The sequence below is a fragment of the Carica papaya genome, chromosome 3 (assembly GCF_054855325.1).
Source record: "Carica papaya isolate Zhongbai chromosome 3, ASM5485532v1, whole genome shotgun sequence".
Taxonomy (NCBI): Eukaryota; Viridiplantae; Streptophyta; class Magnoliopsida; order Brassicales; family Caricaceae; genus Carica; species Carica papaya.
The window spans coordinates 14,499,463-14,516,645 of NC_142311.1; the positions used below are offsets into that span (position 1 = coordinate 14,499,463).

The window sequence follows — 17,183 nt, forward strand, 5'->3', positions numbered from 1 at the left end:
ATGTGCAATCTTATGAAGCTAAAAGTAGAACATAGAAAATGTACACGTGAGAATCAATATTTAATTTTCCAAAATAGGTAGTTCAAGACTTTTGGGTTTTTTTATTAGGTTTACACAAAGTACGATGATTACTAAGTAAAAATTCAAACCATTAATATTTTTTTTTTTTATCTTCACGTAGAAAGTTAATATTCCATTCTTCTTGTTAAAAATATATACAGATAATATAAGTTTTTTTTAAAAAAAAATAATTACAGATAATTTTTTCTTTAAACATCCATAGTTAATTTAAGAGATTTTTACTAATCACTAATTATTTAAATTAAGTCAAATTATATTCTCATATGTGATTATTTTTAAATATATTATGATTGATTTTTGTATATTATTTGAGTAGCCAATATATAAACTTTTTATTCAAGAAAAATTTAAGAGATTTATAAAACTATATGTAGTGGATAGACAATATTAATAAATTAAAAAATGATTTCAAAGTTTAGCTAGTGGGTGTATACAAGTCCATTACATTAGTAAATTACTTTCTCCCATTCAATAACATCACGCTACCTAATCAAATTCCCTTCTTTCTCTTGTTCTTTGCTCCTTCTATCTTTTTCTCCCTTGGTCTTTCTAAAGTTTTATCTAAAGAACTCTAGCTTCTTTAGTGAAGAATGTGCAATGCCTGGAATCAATTGATCCAAAATGGTGGAGTCATGTTTTTGTTAAATAATATTTTTTTGGGTTGCATATATTAGTGAGCAAATTCCTAAAAAATGTTTACACACACACACACACACATATATATATATATTGGTGGGTGGGCAGATTTCCTTTCTCACATGACATTGATAGCCTTCTATCTGAACTTCAAGCTATCTTCGTGATGAATCAAATGGTGCCCAGACAAAGATAAGCAGGTGAAATAATCTTAGACATGGAAAAGAGAACTGCATTTCATTCTATAGATTAAATAATATTACACTGCTTCTGATAATAACACAACACCTTAAATTTTTCTTACCAAAATGAATGGGAGAGGTGGAATGAGCAAAAGCTGTGATGCACCAGTTTAAAGAGTCACTTACAAAATGAATCAGCCAGCAGTCTAGCAAGAACAATGGTCACACAGCCTTCAACCCCATCCCTCAATTTCCTTAAAATATGGCACAGAGCATTTACTTTAAAATTCATTTTCTTCAATTATTTCCATCAACGTTTTTGTAACATCATTTTCCATCAAATCCATCCGTTACCTGCCCCCCTTCCATTAGAATTCTGCCCTCTAGAATCAGAAGATGAACTCTGGATGACATAGCTTGACCTTTTCTTTCTGTGGGTATTCCATGTAAAAATATTTCTGTTCCAATCATTTCCTCCTTCATTCTGATGTTCAAATTTTTCAATACCTTGCTTTTCAGATCTTTCAACTGTTTCCCCACCAGACTTAAGTCTCTTCGGGACAGAAGAGAAGGTATCATCACTGGTTCCTTCACTTGCAGCTGGAACATTCTCATTACCTAATTCAATAACCTTTTTCTCTAGTCCTGAATTATTACTAGCCACTACCTTTCTTCCCACTCCTGCATCGTTATTGGGTGATTCATGGGCCTCATATGATAGATGGTCCCTTCTTTTTCCTTTAATTGAAAACTTAGACAAGTCTTCTCCATTTTCCACTGCCTTCATCCACTGTATATCACTTAATGAATCACTATAAACTACTTCTTTTCTCCTCCGCTTTCCCAAGATACTGCCACTGTCATATTCGGAACCTTTAGCCTTGTCTTCCGGGTTAGCAGGTGCCGTATATGCCCATTCTGGTACCTCATGCTCTTCCATGAGACGAGATCTATAATTCTCTCTTTGTCTTCTCTCCTCGTCCATCTTCTCAAACAGCCAGAATTCCTCATCAGAACGGGCTGCAAGGCGGTTAATTTCTCTCTCGCTTGGCACATCTGTTCCAAGTGAGCTCGTTCCTCTACGCATGATCTCTTCCAACATCTCTCTTCTGTCCTGGGCTGCACCAAAAACGAACCAAACAAACATGATTTCGAATTCCTCCCAGTATAGTGACAGAGGGTCCTTGATGGCAAGCAACAAATTTGAGCATAAGATAAATAGGAAGAGCTACATTAGCATAGAATGGATGCAAGCAAAAACATTAGAATAGAAAGAAGTTAGGGTCAGAATAGTTAGTAGGATTCTCGGGGATTCTAGAGAATCTATTTTTTGATTATATTGACATAACTATAAACATATTTTATAAAGAAAAATATTATGAGCTTATCATATCTAGTATCAACAGGTAGAAGACCGAGAAAATCATGCCAATTTAACACCTGTTTGCTTCTGATGGTGCAATCTGAAAGGACATAACTTTTAGAACTGGTAAGAAAATCAGGCTTCGTATCAAGAAAAGTTTTGCCACCACCTAGTAGGCTTCATCACAGTTCACCCTGCACTACCATTTTAAAACATAGTTCCCTGGCAGATGGATAAGATATCCAGGACCTCTCTTCTTTTTTATCCCCCTTTTATCCCACTTTAGCAGGGGAAGTGGGGAGTAAAAGACCAATAACCAATTGGATCATGTCTTTAAATTAGGAATGGATGAGGCATCAAATGGATTAGAGCAGGCCAAAGAGAAAACATACAGTAATCAGTCCTAACAAATTTTTAATGGAGAAAAACAATTTTACAAGCCTCTTTTTATAGAAAATATAACATATATTTTCAGTACAACATACCAGTGGAAGTTGTGTTGAAAAGTCCTGCCTGGATGACCTTGGCATCTATGCCCATCTTCTGCTTTGCGCGCTCCAAGATTACCTCTTCAATTGACCCCACGCTAACTAACACAAAGACTCTCACTTCCTTCTTTTGACCTATGCGATGGGCTCGATCCTCTGCTTGCTGGTCCATTTGAGGGTTCCAATCACTATCAAAAATAATTACTGTATCTGCAGTTTGTAAATTCAAACCAAGACCTCCAGCACGAGTGCTCAAGAGGAACATGAAATATGGAGAATCTGGAGCATTGAACTGCTTTAGTAAAGCTCCTCTTTGCTCTGTTTTTGTCGTGCCATCCAGTCTAAGATATTTAAAATCGTTAAGTGTCAAATATATTTCAAGAATGTCCATAAGACGTGTCATTTGCGAGAAAAGCAAGACTCTGTGTCCAGCTCTACGAAGTTTTGGGAGCAACCGATCGAGCAGCTCAAATTTTCCTGAAGCTCTCACAATGTCTGCCTTCTTCCACATGTCATAGTCCCCTCCAACAAAAAGATATGGGTGATTACAACATTTTCGGAGTTGCATCGACAGATTCTGTAGGCTTTTTGATTTCCCAGATCCTGAAAGGTTTTAAATCTCTGAGAAAGTAGCAATGCTTAAATCAATATAACAATTAATTATGCAGATAAATTATTCAGGTATGAATTGTCGGTGGGGGGAATAGGGGACAATTGACGACACTTGAATGAGAATATAGTCAAACTTCTATTTTCTTAGGTGTTCTTTGACAATTCCGAACCTTGTAGTTCCAGCATAACAGTAAGTTCCACCATGTTAGTCAGACATTTTAATAAGGACAAAAACATGTCCCACATTTGCACTGGTATACACCATAGTATCAACACTAATTAAGGGAAAAGTGATCTTCTGATACTTTATTTAAAGTTCAAAAAGTTATGTGGCCAGTATTTTGGAAACCCTATAATTATGGACATGTTAACTTTACTTTGTCCAGCTCAAACATGCAAAAATATCGCTCTGGCTTGACTTAGTGGTTCACCAATATTCATAGGATCGCTAATGGAAGAGCTATTGAGGATCGAGTCAATGAATTTAAGTTGAGATTTTTACAACTAATGACATAAGACAGCAAATGGGACAATGCAAAGAGGACAGAAATAATCATAGATGATGACAGGATAAAAACACAAAAACATGTTGTAGAACTGCAAACCAGTATGTAGTCCAACTCTGCCCACATCTGTAACTTGTTGATAATATACTTTCTGCCACGCTGACATGTCGCATTTCAGTATGACCTGGGATTTTCCAGGAAGGAATTTTTCTACTTCATCTTTCTTTCTCCTTAATATGAATGGCCTTATAACCTGAGAAATTAGCAAATACATTCAGATAAGTAATTCCAAGATAACAACAAGGGTTTTAAACTATGGACTACTAAGGACTCATAACGCAACACTAACATGATGCAAACGTCGAATAATCAACAGCTCTTCTTCATCAGTGAGAGAAACATCACCACGATCCGCAAAAGGAGCATTAAACCACTCCTCAAAATTCTGGACAGAATTAAAAATATTTGGAAGAAGAAAATTAAGCAATGACCAAAGTTCCTGCAAGCTATTCTGTATCGGTGTCCCAGTTAACAAAAGTCTACGTTGAATCCTGTAGCTGCATACAGACAGCATTAGATTAGAAAAAGATCAGTATTTTCATATGAAGACACATGAACATTACAAGAACACTATGAGTAAGCTAATTGGAAAAGTCATGCATGCAAGACTAATATAATGGTGCTTTAAGTGATATACAAAAAAGTCACATTGAAAATATAATACAGTAATTTGAATTTGGATTATGCTCCAAGAAATATTTTATATGTAAAAGAAGTTATCATTCGTTCGGGTATTATCACTGGAAAGAGGGATCTGATTGCAATGACCTATACTATGGGGAAAAAAAGACATGAATCTTTCCAAAGTAGCAGACCCTCAAGGTTAATGTCAGAAAGTTTAATATTCTTAACCCACTCAGTGTTGATTCCAAAGGTCCTTGTAATAAGAGCAGATCAATCCAGGTAACTAAAAGACTTCATTACATATCAATCCAGGTTACTAAAAGATTAATCAACTATCCTAAAAGCGCATGGAAAAATGTTAGAAAAGGACAATGAAATTTTGATAACCGAATCAGTGTTTCTTATACTTATTCTCAAATCTGACTAACATTTTGAAATTTTTTTTAAAAAAAAAAGAATACAAAAGAAAAAGAAAATCCCAATATTTGATTTCTTTATTAAAAAACAGTACAATTAGAAAGAAATAAAAAGCTTACAACCAAAAGGACAATAAGCTTTCCTCCAAAAGTAAAAGAAACGAAGTAAGAGCTCTTGTCCTACAAGATAGTAACTCAAATCTCTGTTGCATGGACAAAAGAAAACACCCTACAGAAACAAACTTACTCTCCAACCACTCTCTCCAAAATTTCAGCAAACCAATGGAACCTTTGCTTATATTCTCACAACCAAAGGGTCCATAAGCCAGCAAGATTAACCCCTTCAAAGCATCTTCTTATCCTTACTCCACCCAAAACCAAGTCAGGAGGAGATACCCAAGAAATACAGAAAGAGACATCCCACAATGAAGAAACACATGATTTTTTTTTAAAAAAAATAGAAGAAACAGATGACTGTTATACACCGAAAGCACACATCAAAACAAGCATAGGAAGAAAGCACTTCTTGAGATGTGCAAGTCTCAAGCAAGTATTAGTGCCAATCCTCTTTAGAATTGTTGCCCACAGGAAGATTCTCATCTAAGACAGAGGTTTCACCACCAAAAAGGACAAAATTATGAAACTTTTTCTGGTAGAACAATGTGCTAAAAACTGAAAAACTTATTTGCAAGTACAAGCTCCCCAAGAGTCAATAGACCATAATTGGAATTAAGGCTAGAAGTGCGAAATGGAGTCCGACAAACTAATCAAAATGCAAATGATATAACCAATCAATATGTCCTTTATGGCCATATATTTTATTATCTAGGAGGAAATATGCTTTTCTTTTCCTGTGTAAGTAGCTAAGGGATTTTCTCTGACTTTCTTTTTATGAAAAAGAAATATTATCAGAGAAAAGCTACAAGAAATGTTCCTAAGCCAAAAAAAAGGAAAAAGAAATTATTTCAAAAAGAAAAGGAAATAAAAAGAAAAATCACAAAAAATCAATACAATGTTGCAACATAATCCCTTTCCAATATAAGCCAAAGCAACTCCATGATCCTTAGCCCACAAAGACAAAAAGAAAACATTTTGTCCGAGAGATGAGGCAAAAGGAAGTAAACGTCCTAGAAGATTGTGCTCCAATCACAACACCCATTATATGGAAGTAGGGCCGGGAAGAAAGAGTTCAACAAAGTAATCAAAATACAGATGGTATTACTTTTTTTAGATAAAACGTGTACGTATTAATATGAGTGCCAAGGGGGTGCTATCCATTTACAACATTTACAAATCTATTAGCATATCAACAAGTTCCACAAAATGCAGATGATATCATTATTAAATATGTTTCCTCATGTCAACATTTTTAATTGTCTAACAAGAATTATCCTCACTAAGGCTTTTGCTGTCATCGAATACGTAAGTAATAGCGCGTTTGCCAATGTTCCTTCTATTCAATACATAATGATTGATTAATTCAATCAATTCATTGATGGTCAGCAAGTATGGTTCTAATAGTGATGACATCAATTCTAATGATTCACAGTCATTCAGAATTTTAAAAACAAAAAGGTTCCACCATATGCAACCATCATGCAACCATCATGGAGGTTCAAGTAGGAAGTGACGAGAACACTATGCCTTGTAGAAAGTCTGTAAAGCAGGGGAAGCCATGAAGGGAGGGCTTCCTCAACAGAATCATCTACATGTCCAATGGGTTATCGGGGTAATTGTCCCAGTTTCATTATCCCAACTATTCTGGTGAAGAGCAGACTTACTCTTTGTCACTCTATGCCTCAATGAACTAGGTTCCAACTAAAACTACCATAATCACTTAGCCTTCAGAACAAGATTTTTGGATGCTAGATCCCAATACTTAGCAGCCTCCTTGGAGAGACAATACACCTCCTTAGAAAGTCTTTGATAATTCTGTTAAAATCTCCAACTTCAGAACAAGATTTTTGGATGCTAGATCCCAATACTTAGCAGCCTCCTTGGAGAGACAATACACCTCCTTAGAAAGTCTTTGATAATTCTGTTAAAATCTCCAACAAAATCCTAAACTGGGAGAAATAATAAAACGGAATACCAAATAGACATGCCTATTACAAAGTGACCCTAACCTCCTAAGAAGTAATGCCCCTTTCCAAGTGTTTGAATGTTTGGAAATCTTCCCCGCTACGGGATCCCAAAAATAATAGACACAGGATTATCCCCAGTGACACCCCGAAGTAAAATGTAGGTCACTCCAAATACTAAGATATATTAGATTGACTAGATTCCTTATAAGATTCATGATACTATGATACCAATTTTATCCAAATTGATACTCAAATTGGATATCACCTCAAAAATCTGCAAAACTAATATGCAATTGAGGATTTATTCTAGTCTTGGGACAAGAAAAGAATGATATCACCTATAAATTGCAAGCAAGAAACCTCAAGAACCTCATCTACCACAAAGAGATCCATGAATAATCATTTGCCAATCCTTGTAGTTAGCACCTTGCTAAAGGAATCTACTACTAGAGTGAATACGAAGTGTCCCCTCGTTTAACCCCTCTTTGACCTTTAAACTATATTTTTCATTACTTGGTAATAATAATAAAGTAGTGATAGATAAGTATCATAGTGCTTTGGGGCCAAAAACCACTATCCCAAGCTCAAACCACTGGCTTTCAAAAATTCAAATTCAAATTATTAATAAGATCTTACTTGCGTCTTTATATAGAGTTCAATTTTTTTTTGAGATAATATATAGAGTTCAACAATGACATATCTTTCCAACATGAGATTAGGGTAAGACAATTCTATCAGTAAAATGAATGATGTCTTCATGAAAATCACATATCATAATTAAAAATTATAATCCAAAGACCACAAGGTCCAAGATCACACCAATGTGAATTCGATTTAGTATGTACTTTGATACCATTTCTATACATTGACCAAGCACTACAAGTTTGACCTATCATTTAGAAGTGCTAGCTATTGGTGCTTTAAGTATTTTAGGCTGTAAACCATAACTCACTCTGCAGGACATTATCAGCAAACCCCTACTCCAATATATGCATTTCCACCCAAAACCACTTTTACCCACAGTTTTATCTAGGAACCACCAAACTAAACCCTCCTAAATTCTAACTAAGGAACAAGGCTCTCCATATTCTTCCTCTTGATGTCCATGGCAACTTCATTACTTATCAAGGAGAACCAATGATTTCTCTATCAGCACTCTAATAGGTCAAAATTCGTGCCTTAATGAAACATTACTTATCATAGTCAAAGTAATAAAGGTGAAATGCTTGTTGGTACCGATCTTTCCATTGAAGAACTCCTAAACGAACTTTAGTGAATCTCCTTTTATAATCTCTAGTAGAGTCCTACTTACAGTTCTAGTTTTTTTTAAAAAAGAAATCAATAACTAGTTTGGAGTGACTTTGAGTTTACATAGAAATCAATAAGTAGTTTGGAGGGTCTTTAAGTTTTTCTTTCTTTATCAATCGCGAAGTTAAATTAAAGGCTCGTTAAGAAAGAACCAAACGATCTATTATGTACTTAAACTTTTGATAAACTTTTCCATGATATTTCTGCATAGCATATCTGGAATTTATTCCAATAGAGCGCAGTTTCTAGTTTTCCATAACTTAAGAACTGTAAAATCTTACCCCATATTTTGTCAACACCAAAACTGTTAAAAAACATATTCAAATACAATTGCAATGCATAAACATGGCCAAAACTTATTTAAATAGCTCTACAGTGTACACAACCAGCAAGTACATAGCGACAAAATCCTGAACCTGGGCAATGAACCATAAAATTAGGACAAACTAATCTTTCAACATAGGAGCCTTCCTCCTCTGATAATATTTGGCAAAATGCTTTCTGGGTCTTCAAGACTCCTAACATCAGTTCCCTCCTCCAGTTGGCACTTGTCCTAAAGCACAGATTATGGATAGCACAAAGTCATTTGATCAGCCAACTCCCAAGAAGCATCCTCTGGTGAGAGGCCTTCTCAGTCAATCAAGACTTCATGTTTACCTTGGTGGAACTATGAACCTAATTGAGCTTGTGGAGTTGGGATAGGAACTGGTTGGTGGAAGATTTGGAATGACATTCTCCTGGCCATGAGATTTCTTCAAAAGTGAGACATGAAAAACAGGGTGCAAAGTAGAATCTGAAGGTAAAGCTAATTTATATGCAACTCCTCCAACACTTTCAACAGTGAGAAAAGACCCATAGAAACGTGAGGCTAACTTTTGAAGGCATTAGGCCTCCAAGAAATCTGCTGAAAATACTATAATTTGAGGAGAATCAAACCACCCACATTAAAATTAACCTTTCAATGATGTGATCATAAAAGTCTCTGGTTCGATCTTTGGCCAGGCGAAGACGTGTTCAAATTATGAAAATTTGTATCCCAAGTTGATTTTAAAATCAATTGCTTCTAAAGTAGAGAAACCCAAAGAATAAGAAAATAATCGTGGAACTGGCCCAACCACATATACCACTCTGAAAGGAGTAGCTTTCGGGGAAGTATGTAACTTGGTGCTGTAGCAATATTCAACCGAGCTACCAAATCCACCAACTAGGTGTTAGGACGATCGCTCGTAAAACAGTGCAAATACATCTCAACTATTCGATTAACCACCTCTGTTTGACTACCAATTTGAGGATGATAGGCAACATTAAAAAAGTTAACCATATTGACAAAATAATTCATTTTAAAACATACTTGTAAAAATAACACCAAATTCACTTATAGTAAATTCTGGCAATCCATGAAAATTGAAGATATGATCAAAGAAAGGGCAAGCAGTTGTTGTAGCAGTATATGGATGTTATAACGGCATAAAGTGAGCATATTTAAGATAATCAATTCACCATAACAAACAGACCATTCTTACCTCTTAAAGCGGGAAGGTTTTCCATAAAATCAAAAGAGACACATACTATACTTAATGGACACGGGTAGAGGTTGCAATAAACCAACAGATTGAAGATGGCAAACTTTATTTTGTTGTTGACAAATAGAATAAGATCAAAGAAAAGTCACAAACTTGTTCAACCCCTTCCAATAAAAATTGGTAGGCAATCCCTTCAAATTCTCCTGAGAACCCTCATGAAATTGATTGTTGACAACTGTCTGGATGAACCAGTTTGGTCAAACCTAATTTAAATGTCAACTAGAGCACAATTTTGTTGATGCCCACTGGTGGGTCACATGTGCACGGGCTCCAAAGCACAAGTCAATGGAGAACCAGGAGTTGTCTCATCTAGCAATGGGAGTTACAAATCAGCATGTGGTATGAGAAGAGGCCGCATGAAAGACAGATTGCAAGAGCAGCAGCTGGCTTGTGCTTTTCGAGCAAGTGGCACCCTATTCGAGCGAATTTCATGGTTGAGCTTCAGATTTTGGCAAGTAGAAAGGTTCTAGTGCCAGCTATAGGGGTGTTTCCATTCCCAGCGAAGCAATGGCTAGCGATTTGAACTCAAGGCTGGGTTGCAAGTGTAGGGCCTTCCATTTCTTTTTTTCCAGACAGGTTTGGGGTGGTTTAGATGTAGGGAGTTGAGATTTTTGGTTCCAAACTTGTAGCTTTAGTACCAATTGATAAAGGATAAGTCAGAGTCAATTGCCTACTTAGGGTTTAAGGTGAAAAGCTACACATCACACATAGGGTTTCTTAGACCTCACATCTAACACATCTGAATATCATATTAGGGGTTTGACTGCATCACAAAACTAAAAAAGCAAGAAAATTCTTAAAACATTTTATCCATAACAAAAATGCCTCAAAAAGTGAGATTACAGGACATTTATAACGACTTCTTATTAACCCTTCCCTAATAGGATTAAACTAAAAAATATTAATTCAAATAAGAATTGTATTCTATAATCTATTTAAGCAATTTAAACCTAACCCATCCTATATCACAAGCCCATGATCAGTCCTAAGATCCCCAATTGCAATTTGCAATCTCACTCTCCTCAAAAAATATCTTTAGCCTTCTAGCTTTAACCTTATCAATAGGGCACCATTCCAAACCCTCAAGACATACCTATTGGCTTATAGAAGGGGAAAAAGATCCTTATCATCAATTGGCATAGGTGCTAATGGCGAGATTGATTGTCCTTATGCTATCTACAAGAAAATTAGTCTCAAGTATTAAGGCCTTTGTTAATCAAGCCAACAGCCTAATTAGGCATTAAAATTTTAGGGTTCTTTGAGGAAAGAAATATCTTAAAATAAATAATTTAGTTTTAAAAGTCTATAAGCAAAATACCCTAACCATAAAGGGAAGACAAGTGAATATAGAAGAGAAATATATAAATTAATAGAAAAATTGATGAACATAAATTGAGGCAGCTAAGTGGTCTGAATTGCATTAACACATACCCAGTGATAAGTGTCCTTGCAAGAGCACACTCATGATTCTTCAATCGATGGCCTTCATCAACAATCATGTAGAACCAGTTAATTTTCTTCAAAAACGCTTTATCTCTCATGATAAGATCATAGTGAGTGATTAGTACATTAAATTTTCCTTCTCCGGATAACTCATCTCGCATTGCTTTTCTCTCATCTAAACGCCCATCATAGAGAACAGCGGCAATACTGTGCCAAGAAGAGAATACACAACAAGTTTTTAAAAAAATTAGCATAAGGATGCAAGCATACACATAAAAACTAATACAAATACAGATGCAAAAAAGCATGCAAGTGCAAATAGAAGCACATAGCCATGCGCGTCTGCATGCACAACCAGAAACATGACCACAGAATAAGAGAGAAAGAAAGATGTATATTTAAGTAAAGCTAGACACATACCTAGGGGCCCATGTTGAAAATTCATTTATCCAATTTGGTAGGACAGCTTTTGGAGCCACTATCAGGTGAGGCCCAGCCACACCCTTGTTCTCCAAAAGATAAGCAATCAATGAAATAGTTTGTATTGTTTTTCCCAGACCCATCTCATCAGCTAAAATTCCATTCAGGTTGTTATTGAATAAAGAGAGCATCCATTGTAGTCCCTCTAACTGGTATGATCTTAATTCTCCACCTTGAAGAATGGATGGTTGCTCAGTAACCTATTCAAGAACAAAAAGTTTAGTAGATTCCCTAAATTTACTTGGGAATTTGAGATCAATGCTTTTGCTACACAAGGAATTCTCATGTAATAAAGGAGCACTTGCAATCATATTAGAGATTCAGAAAAAATTATCATTATCTGCGAGATAGAAAATCTAGACATACAGGCTCAGAACACACCTAAAATCAATCCAAACCACCAGGCCATTTTTTCGAGAGACAGCTCAATAATTATGCTCATTCAATAATATAATCGGAGTTGTAACAATAAAAAATGCATACCCCACTCAACAAAATGGTTAGAATTTTAAGAACAACAAAAGCATAGCGAAGAATCTACACAAGTTTGACGATCAATTAAGTTACAGCCGACAAACTGGGCAAGTATAGAGACTAAGGGAAAATCCAACAAGCCAAATCTCAAACAAAAGGTTTAAGACCTCCACCAGAAATGACATATTCAAAGAAGTGTAGAAAGGATTACAGATCAAGCCTTTATCTTTACCTTCTCCTGAATTGAGTGTATAGCCGAGTTGTATTGCCTCTGACCTTCCAGTAGGTCATTAGAGTCATCATTGTTATCAGAGTCTGTGATCTCTACATCTTTATCAGGAAATGAATCCTGAGGGGTTCCATCCTTTGGAGCATCCACCTCAGATAAATCAGATTCTGAGCCTTTGGAGGTTTCAATGCCATCTGACTGTTTAGCATCTTTCTGACGTTGAACAGCAGCTCCTAAATTAACAAGGAGCTTATTTGTTTCTTCAAGAAGTATGGTTAATCGTTCATTTTTGCTCTCCTTTACTAATCTCATGTATGCTTCTTGATCATCAGCTTTCAGAGCTTGAAACCTTAGTTTCTCTGCCCTTGTAGCACGTTGTCTTTGTCTTCCATGCCATGCCTATTGAAGTGCACGACATATTAGAGATCTTATCACCACATGATATATAGAGAGTAACAAACAGTGATTTACCATCCAATCAACCAAAACAACTACCTCAACTTCTGGAATTACAGACAATGATCTCTAGGAAACTGCATTAATTTTTTCCTCAGAATTTCTCACATATGAAAGAAATAAAGAAAACAAAAATGAACTTTAACTTAAGCCAACTGAACCTTAGTACCAAAACAAGTAAGATTTTGCAAATACGTAACTGACATGAAGACAACATACAGAAGTTTTATTGATGCCACGGAAATTACAAGACTACAAAAAGAGGTCCATTATACCACGACATAATTGCAGAAAGAGTACCAAAAATGGATATATGTAACCATTAATGTCTTTCAGCTGAAAAGGCATAAATTATGAATAATTTAGGAACTAAGGAAAAAATTGACGTGTTATTGGTTGGAATTTACTAAAATTTAAAACAGATTCAATGTCTAATTCTCGTTTATTTCTTTTCTTTTTCCACATTTTCAGATCTTCTCAAGAACCTGATTAGTTTCATTTTGTTTTCCTCACTTATGGAACTAAGATAGCCAAGTCTGTTTATTTTGTCTCCCAGAAATCTTTATCTCAACTTCCCACATATTTCATATACATACACACTCATATGTAAAAATGCTGATTTCAGTTCACTATCTCCATTAAAATATATATTTCTATCTCCTGTGCATATTTATGGTCAGTAATTGTTTAATTCTTTTTTTCGCCTTTAAGTATTCATACTATGGTTAGGTAGCATCATTTAGACTACTTTCCGATTTCTCATCTCCAAGCTCCATCTAAGGATGTAGGCTTCATGGAATACAAGATAGAGGTTAGAGTGCATAAAGACAGACGACATACCTGGATCCCATCATTCCTTTGTTTTCGGCGCTTTAAAGAAGCTTGGATTTGCAATTGGAACTCGCGTACTGCATTGAGTATCTCTGCAAAAAATTTTCTTTTTCTGGTCTCTACGTGATTCCTTTCCTCCTCTTCCAACCGTGATAGCCTCTGCAACAAAACCTGGTTAAAGTCAGCATCAAGTAGGATTTTTTTTCTTCTTTTTTTTGGTTGAAAGAAGTAAGAAAAAGAGAGTTGCAATTAAATTTAGATGATGTACAATTTCTATTAGTTATTTAAAAAAAAGTTTATTTACAAAAAAAAAAAGTAGTATAATTTCTATTAGAGTTAATTTGATGTTGAACTTATAAGGAATGCCTGCGTACATAAACTTCTTGTTCAATTCTTAATGCAAAAAAAAAAAAAATTGATGTTGTCGAACAGCCTTGCAAAATACTTATAGCTTTATTATTCAGTTATATTCTGATATTAAGTGGGTATATTAATATTGGGAATTTTGGAATTGATAAAGGAAGCTTGTCATATGTTGATTGTTGCCTCATTGAACCACTTAGAGTTTCATCGGTTATTGAAGTTATCTAAAACCTAGAAAACAAAATTCCAAGTATTCCCTTTACCAGTGTGTAAAAGATACTTCAAACAGATAATAGGAATAGAAGTAATGACCTCAGCATCCCGTTTCTTTCTGAACTGATCATCAGCTTCCATGGCAAAAGGATCCCCAACACCATATAGAGGACGGCGTAAACGCATCATGCCCCAGTCAAATAACTGCTTGTCAGAATATGCACATTTCAATTGGAGCCAGTACTCTGAACTCACATCAGACCGAACCTTGGACTGCAATTCAGCTAGCTGCTAGATGAAAAATATCCTTAGTCACAAGGAAAGAACCCATGTCACCCCAAAATACAAAGGAAAAAGTAGGCGCAAGAGGAAATATTCCCTGACATTAACCATTGACATTATCTTAAGCAATTTGGTTTGCACTTCACAGGTTGCCAGGAGTTCATCAGCAAAGTAATTTAAAAAATCAGCAATACAAGTTCTACTCTTGGAGCACAAAAACAAACTGACGTTGTTTCTGCAAATGGGCCCGTACCCCTTAAATGCATAAAGACCAACTAACATCTTTTCATCAGATAAAATCTAAAAGTTTATGCGGTACGCAAGTGAATACATATGCAAAAACTTTGCATCGCAACTTTTGCATCAAGTTTACCTTCAATCCATAGAGCTCAAGCAAGCATTTGGTCTGCATATCTTCCCCTCTACTTGACGGCAGTTCTGATTCAAAAGATAATTATTTAGTATTCCTCTCAAAGATGCACATAATGTTTACGATCAGAAAAAGGCATCTGGAGCTATTCAATTCAACAACGCCGAAACCAGTGACCAAAATCACAAAATTTGGGTTGGAAACTTGAAAGTGTCCTGCTGCCAGACTGATGTGAGAATCAGTCAAGATAATTAAAGCTCTAGCAATGCCTATATACTGCCTAAAAGTTGAACTTTTAGCTTGGAAACTTAAAAGTGACCCTGCTGCCTGATTAATGTGAATAAATGAAACTCAATAGAGTAGCTTAAGAATAGCATATCTAACCCTTGGATGAGCAATTTGATTTAAATTTACAAGAAAAAAACGCTAACAATTTGTTTCCTCCGGTTTCTATGTTCAATCATAAAAGACCTTTAAGCTTCAACACTTACTCAATGGTATAAGTCAGATAACAAAGAAAGCCCACAGAGTGTAAAAGCTAAGCTATTCAGTCTGCCAATACCTAATACACAACCTCAAAGTGAGTATAGCTTAAGAATAGCATAATGAGTTACTGGCTGCGAAAATTCTTACTTTACAGAAACATTCAATTTCCTAGTTTCTAGTTTAGATCATGATAGATCTCTAAGTTTCAACGTTTACTCTACGGCAGTTTAGCGGAGAGCATCAACAGAGTCCATTAGAAATTTATGAGCTATATATATATTATTATGAAGGCTATAATAGCAATTAAAGCCACCAATTTATCAAAAAGGTTGCTCCTGTTAGAAACTAAACCAACATTGCACTTGTGTGTAATAATAAAGGAAGCCTCAGGAGATAGCTTTGTTAATATTTTACACAACTAAACTTGAGGTTGATGCTGACCTTCAAGTTCATGCAATCGATGCTGAATGTGGCTCCGATACAAAATTTCCCTCGATTTTGATAATTCAGAACCTGATGCGCATTTTGGACGTTGTCTTGAAAGTGCATCCTCAAATTCGCTTAGTAAATCACCTGTGCTAGAAATCCTACCATTATCCTGCAGCATGAATCTTAAATCAACATTCTGTGAACCCAAGAATTAAAAAGCAAAAAAAAAAAAAAGAAAGAAAGAGTTGCCAGAGCCAAAATTTCAACAAGGATTGAAGAAAACGGCAAAAAGATAACTTCAATCCCAAAAACAACAAAGGTATTCCAAAAACCACACTATGCCCTAAAAGATTTCAAAACAACTCCAAACATCAAATCACGAAAAAGAAAAACAAAATCCCTGATTGAGAACAATTCCCAGCAAGCAAAAAACAAAACCTTAAAACAAAAGGGAAAGTAAAAACAAAACCAAAAAAATTAAGGAACACCAAAAACGCAAAGAAAAGAGAATTACTAACAACACAAGATCATATATATCAAAGTCTTGACCATTGAAAGATCAAAGCGACAGAAAAAGGTTTCGTAAAAAACCACAATTAAAGTCGAAATTCAAAAGCATCTCCAAGGCAAGAAGCCAAAACGTACCAGAACCTTGTCCGCCACCTCTGTACGGTCAGATCCACCAGCAGTCTGGGACCCACAGCCGGAGGGCTCAATTGCGGGGTCGTGTTCGCCATAATAGATAGACGAAACGCTGTCGTATACGTCAGGAGGGAGAGGGAGGTTTCGAGAGACAAAGTTAAGGGCACAAATCAGGGACTTGGTCTTCTCTATGGGATCATCTTGTTGGCCCTGGTGATTCTCCAGCTGAGCCACCATGGCGGGAATATTGGTGATATCAACGGCTATTTATCGCTATTTTTATTTTTTTTTTAAATTAAATATATATATATATATATAATCAATACAAGCTGTTATATGTGTTATAGTAAACAAGACCTTACTCACTCTCCCTCCCAAAATCCCTCTTCGGCGCTTTATCTCAACTTTCTCTCGCCTTCTTTGTTTACCGAGGGAATTAGAGTGCCATTTGTGGAATAGCGGTGCGTACACAACGAGTAACCAAACAGGCCTTTATCTTTTCTACTTTGACAAAATTGCCCCTATATCATCCATTAATTCCC

At 35.7% G+C, this 17,183-nt stretch overlaps 1 protein-coding gene across 2 annotated transcripts; it reads right to left on the reverse strand.

Annotated features, from left to right (window-relative positions):
• Positions 1–928: 928 nt before the first annotated feature.
• Positions 929–17,109, reverse strand: LOC110811638 (putative ATP-dependent DNA helicase CHR12). Of its 2 annotated transcripts, none has more exons than XM_088216049.1 (12): positions 16,645–17,109; positions 16,012–16,168; positions 15,088–15,152; positions 14,532–14,720; positions 13,866–14,027; positions 12,573–12,968; positions 11,807–12,066; positions 11,375–11,593; positions 4,218–4,425; positions 3,968–4,121; positions 2,748–3,353; positions 929–2,018 (listed from the first exon to the last, which is right to left on the reverse strand). In XM_088216049.1, exons 1-12 carry the CDS (start codon positions 16,876–16,878, stop codon positions 1,237–1,239), a joined length of 3,432 nt encoding a protein of 1,143 aa, XP_088072175.1. In that variant the 5' UTR covers positions 16,879–17,109; the 3' UTR covers positions 929–1,236. The 2 variants fall into 2 exon arrangements, with proteins under 2 accessions (XP_088072175.1, XP_088072176.1); XM_088216050.1 differs by having other exon boundaries at positions 13,866–14,015; positions 16,645–17,108.
• Between the last annotated feature and the right edge of the window lie 74 nt (positions 17,110–17,183).

Bases quoted from the DNA above. Each gene is read 5' to 3' on its own strand.
- LOC110811638 (XM_088216049.1), bottom strand. From the start codon at position 16,878: ATGGTGGCTCAGCTGGAGAATCACCAGGGCCAACAAGATGATCCCATA. The intron at 14,721-15,087 runs GTAAACTTGATG...TTCATCTAGCAG, and splicing joins TTGAGCTCTATGGATTGAAG to CTAGCTGAATTGCAGTCCAA. The intron at 14,028-14,531 runs GTCATTACTTCT...GACTTTAACCAG, and splicing joins GAAAGAAACGGGATGCTGAG to GTTTTGTTGCAGAGGCTATC.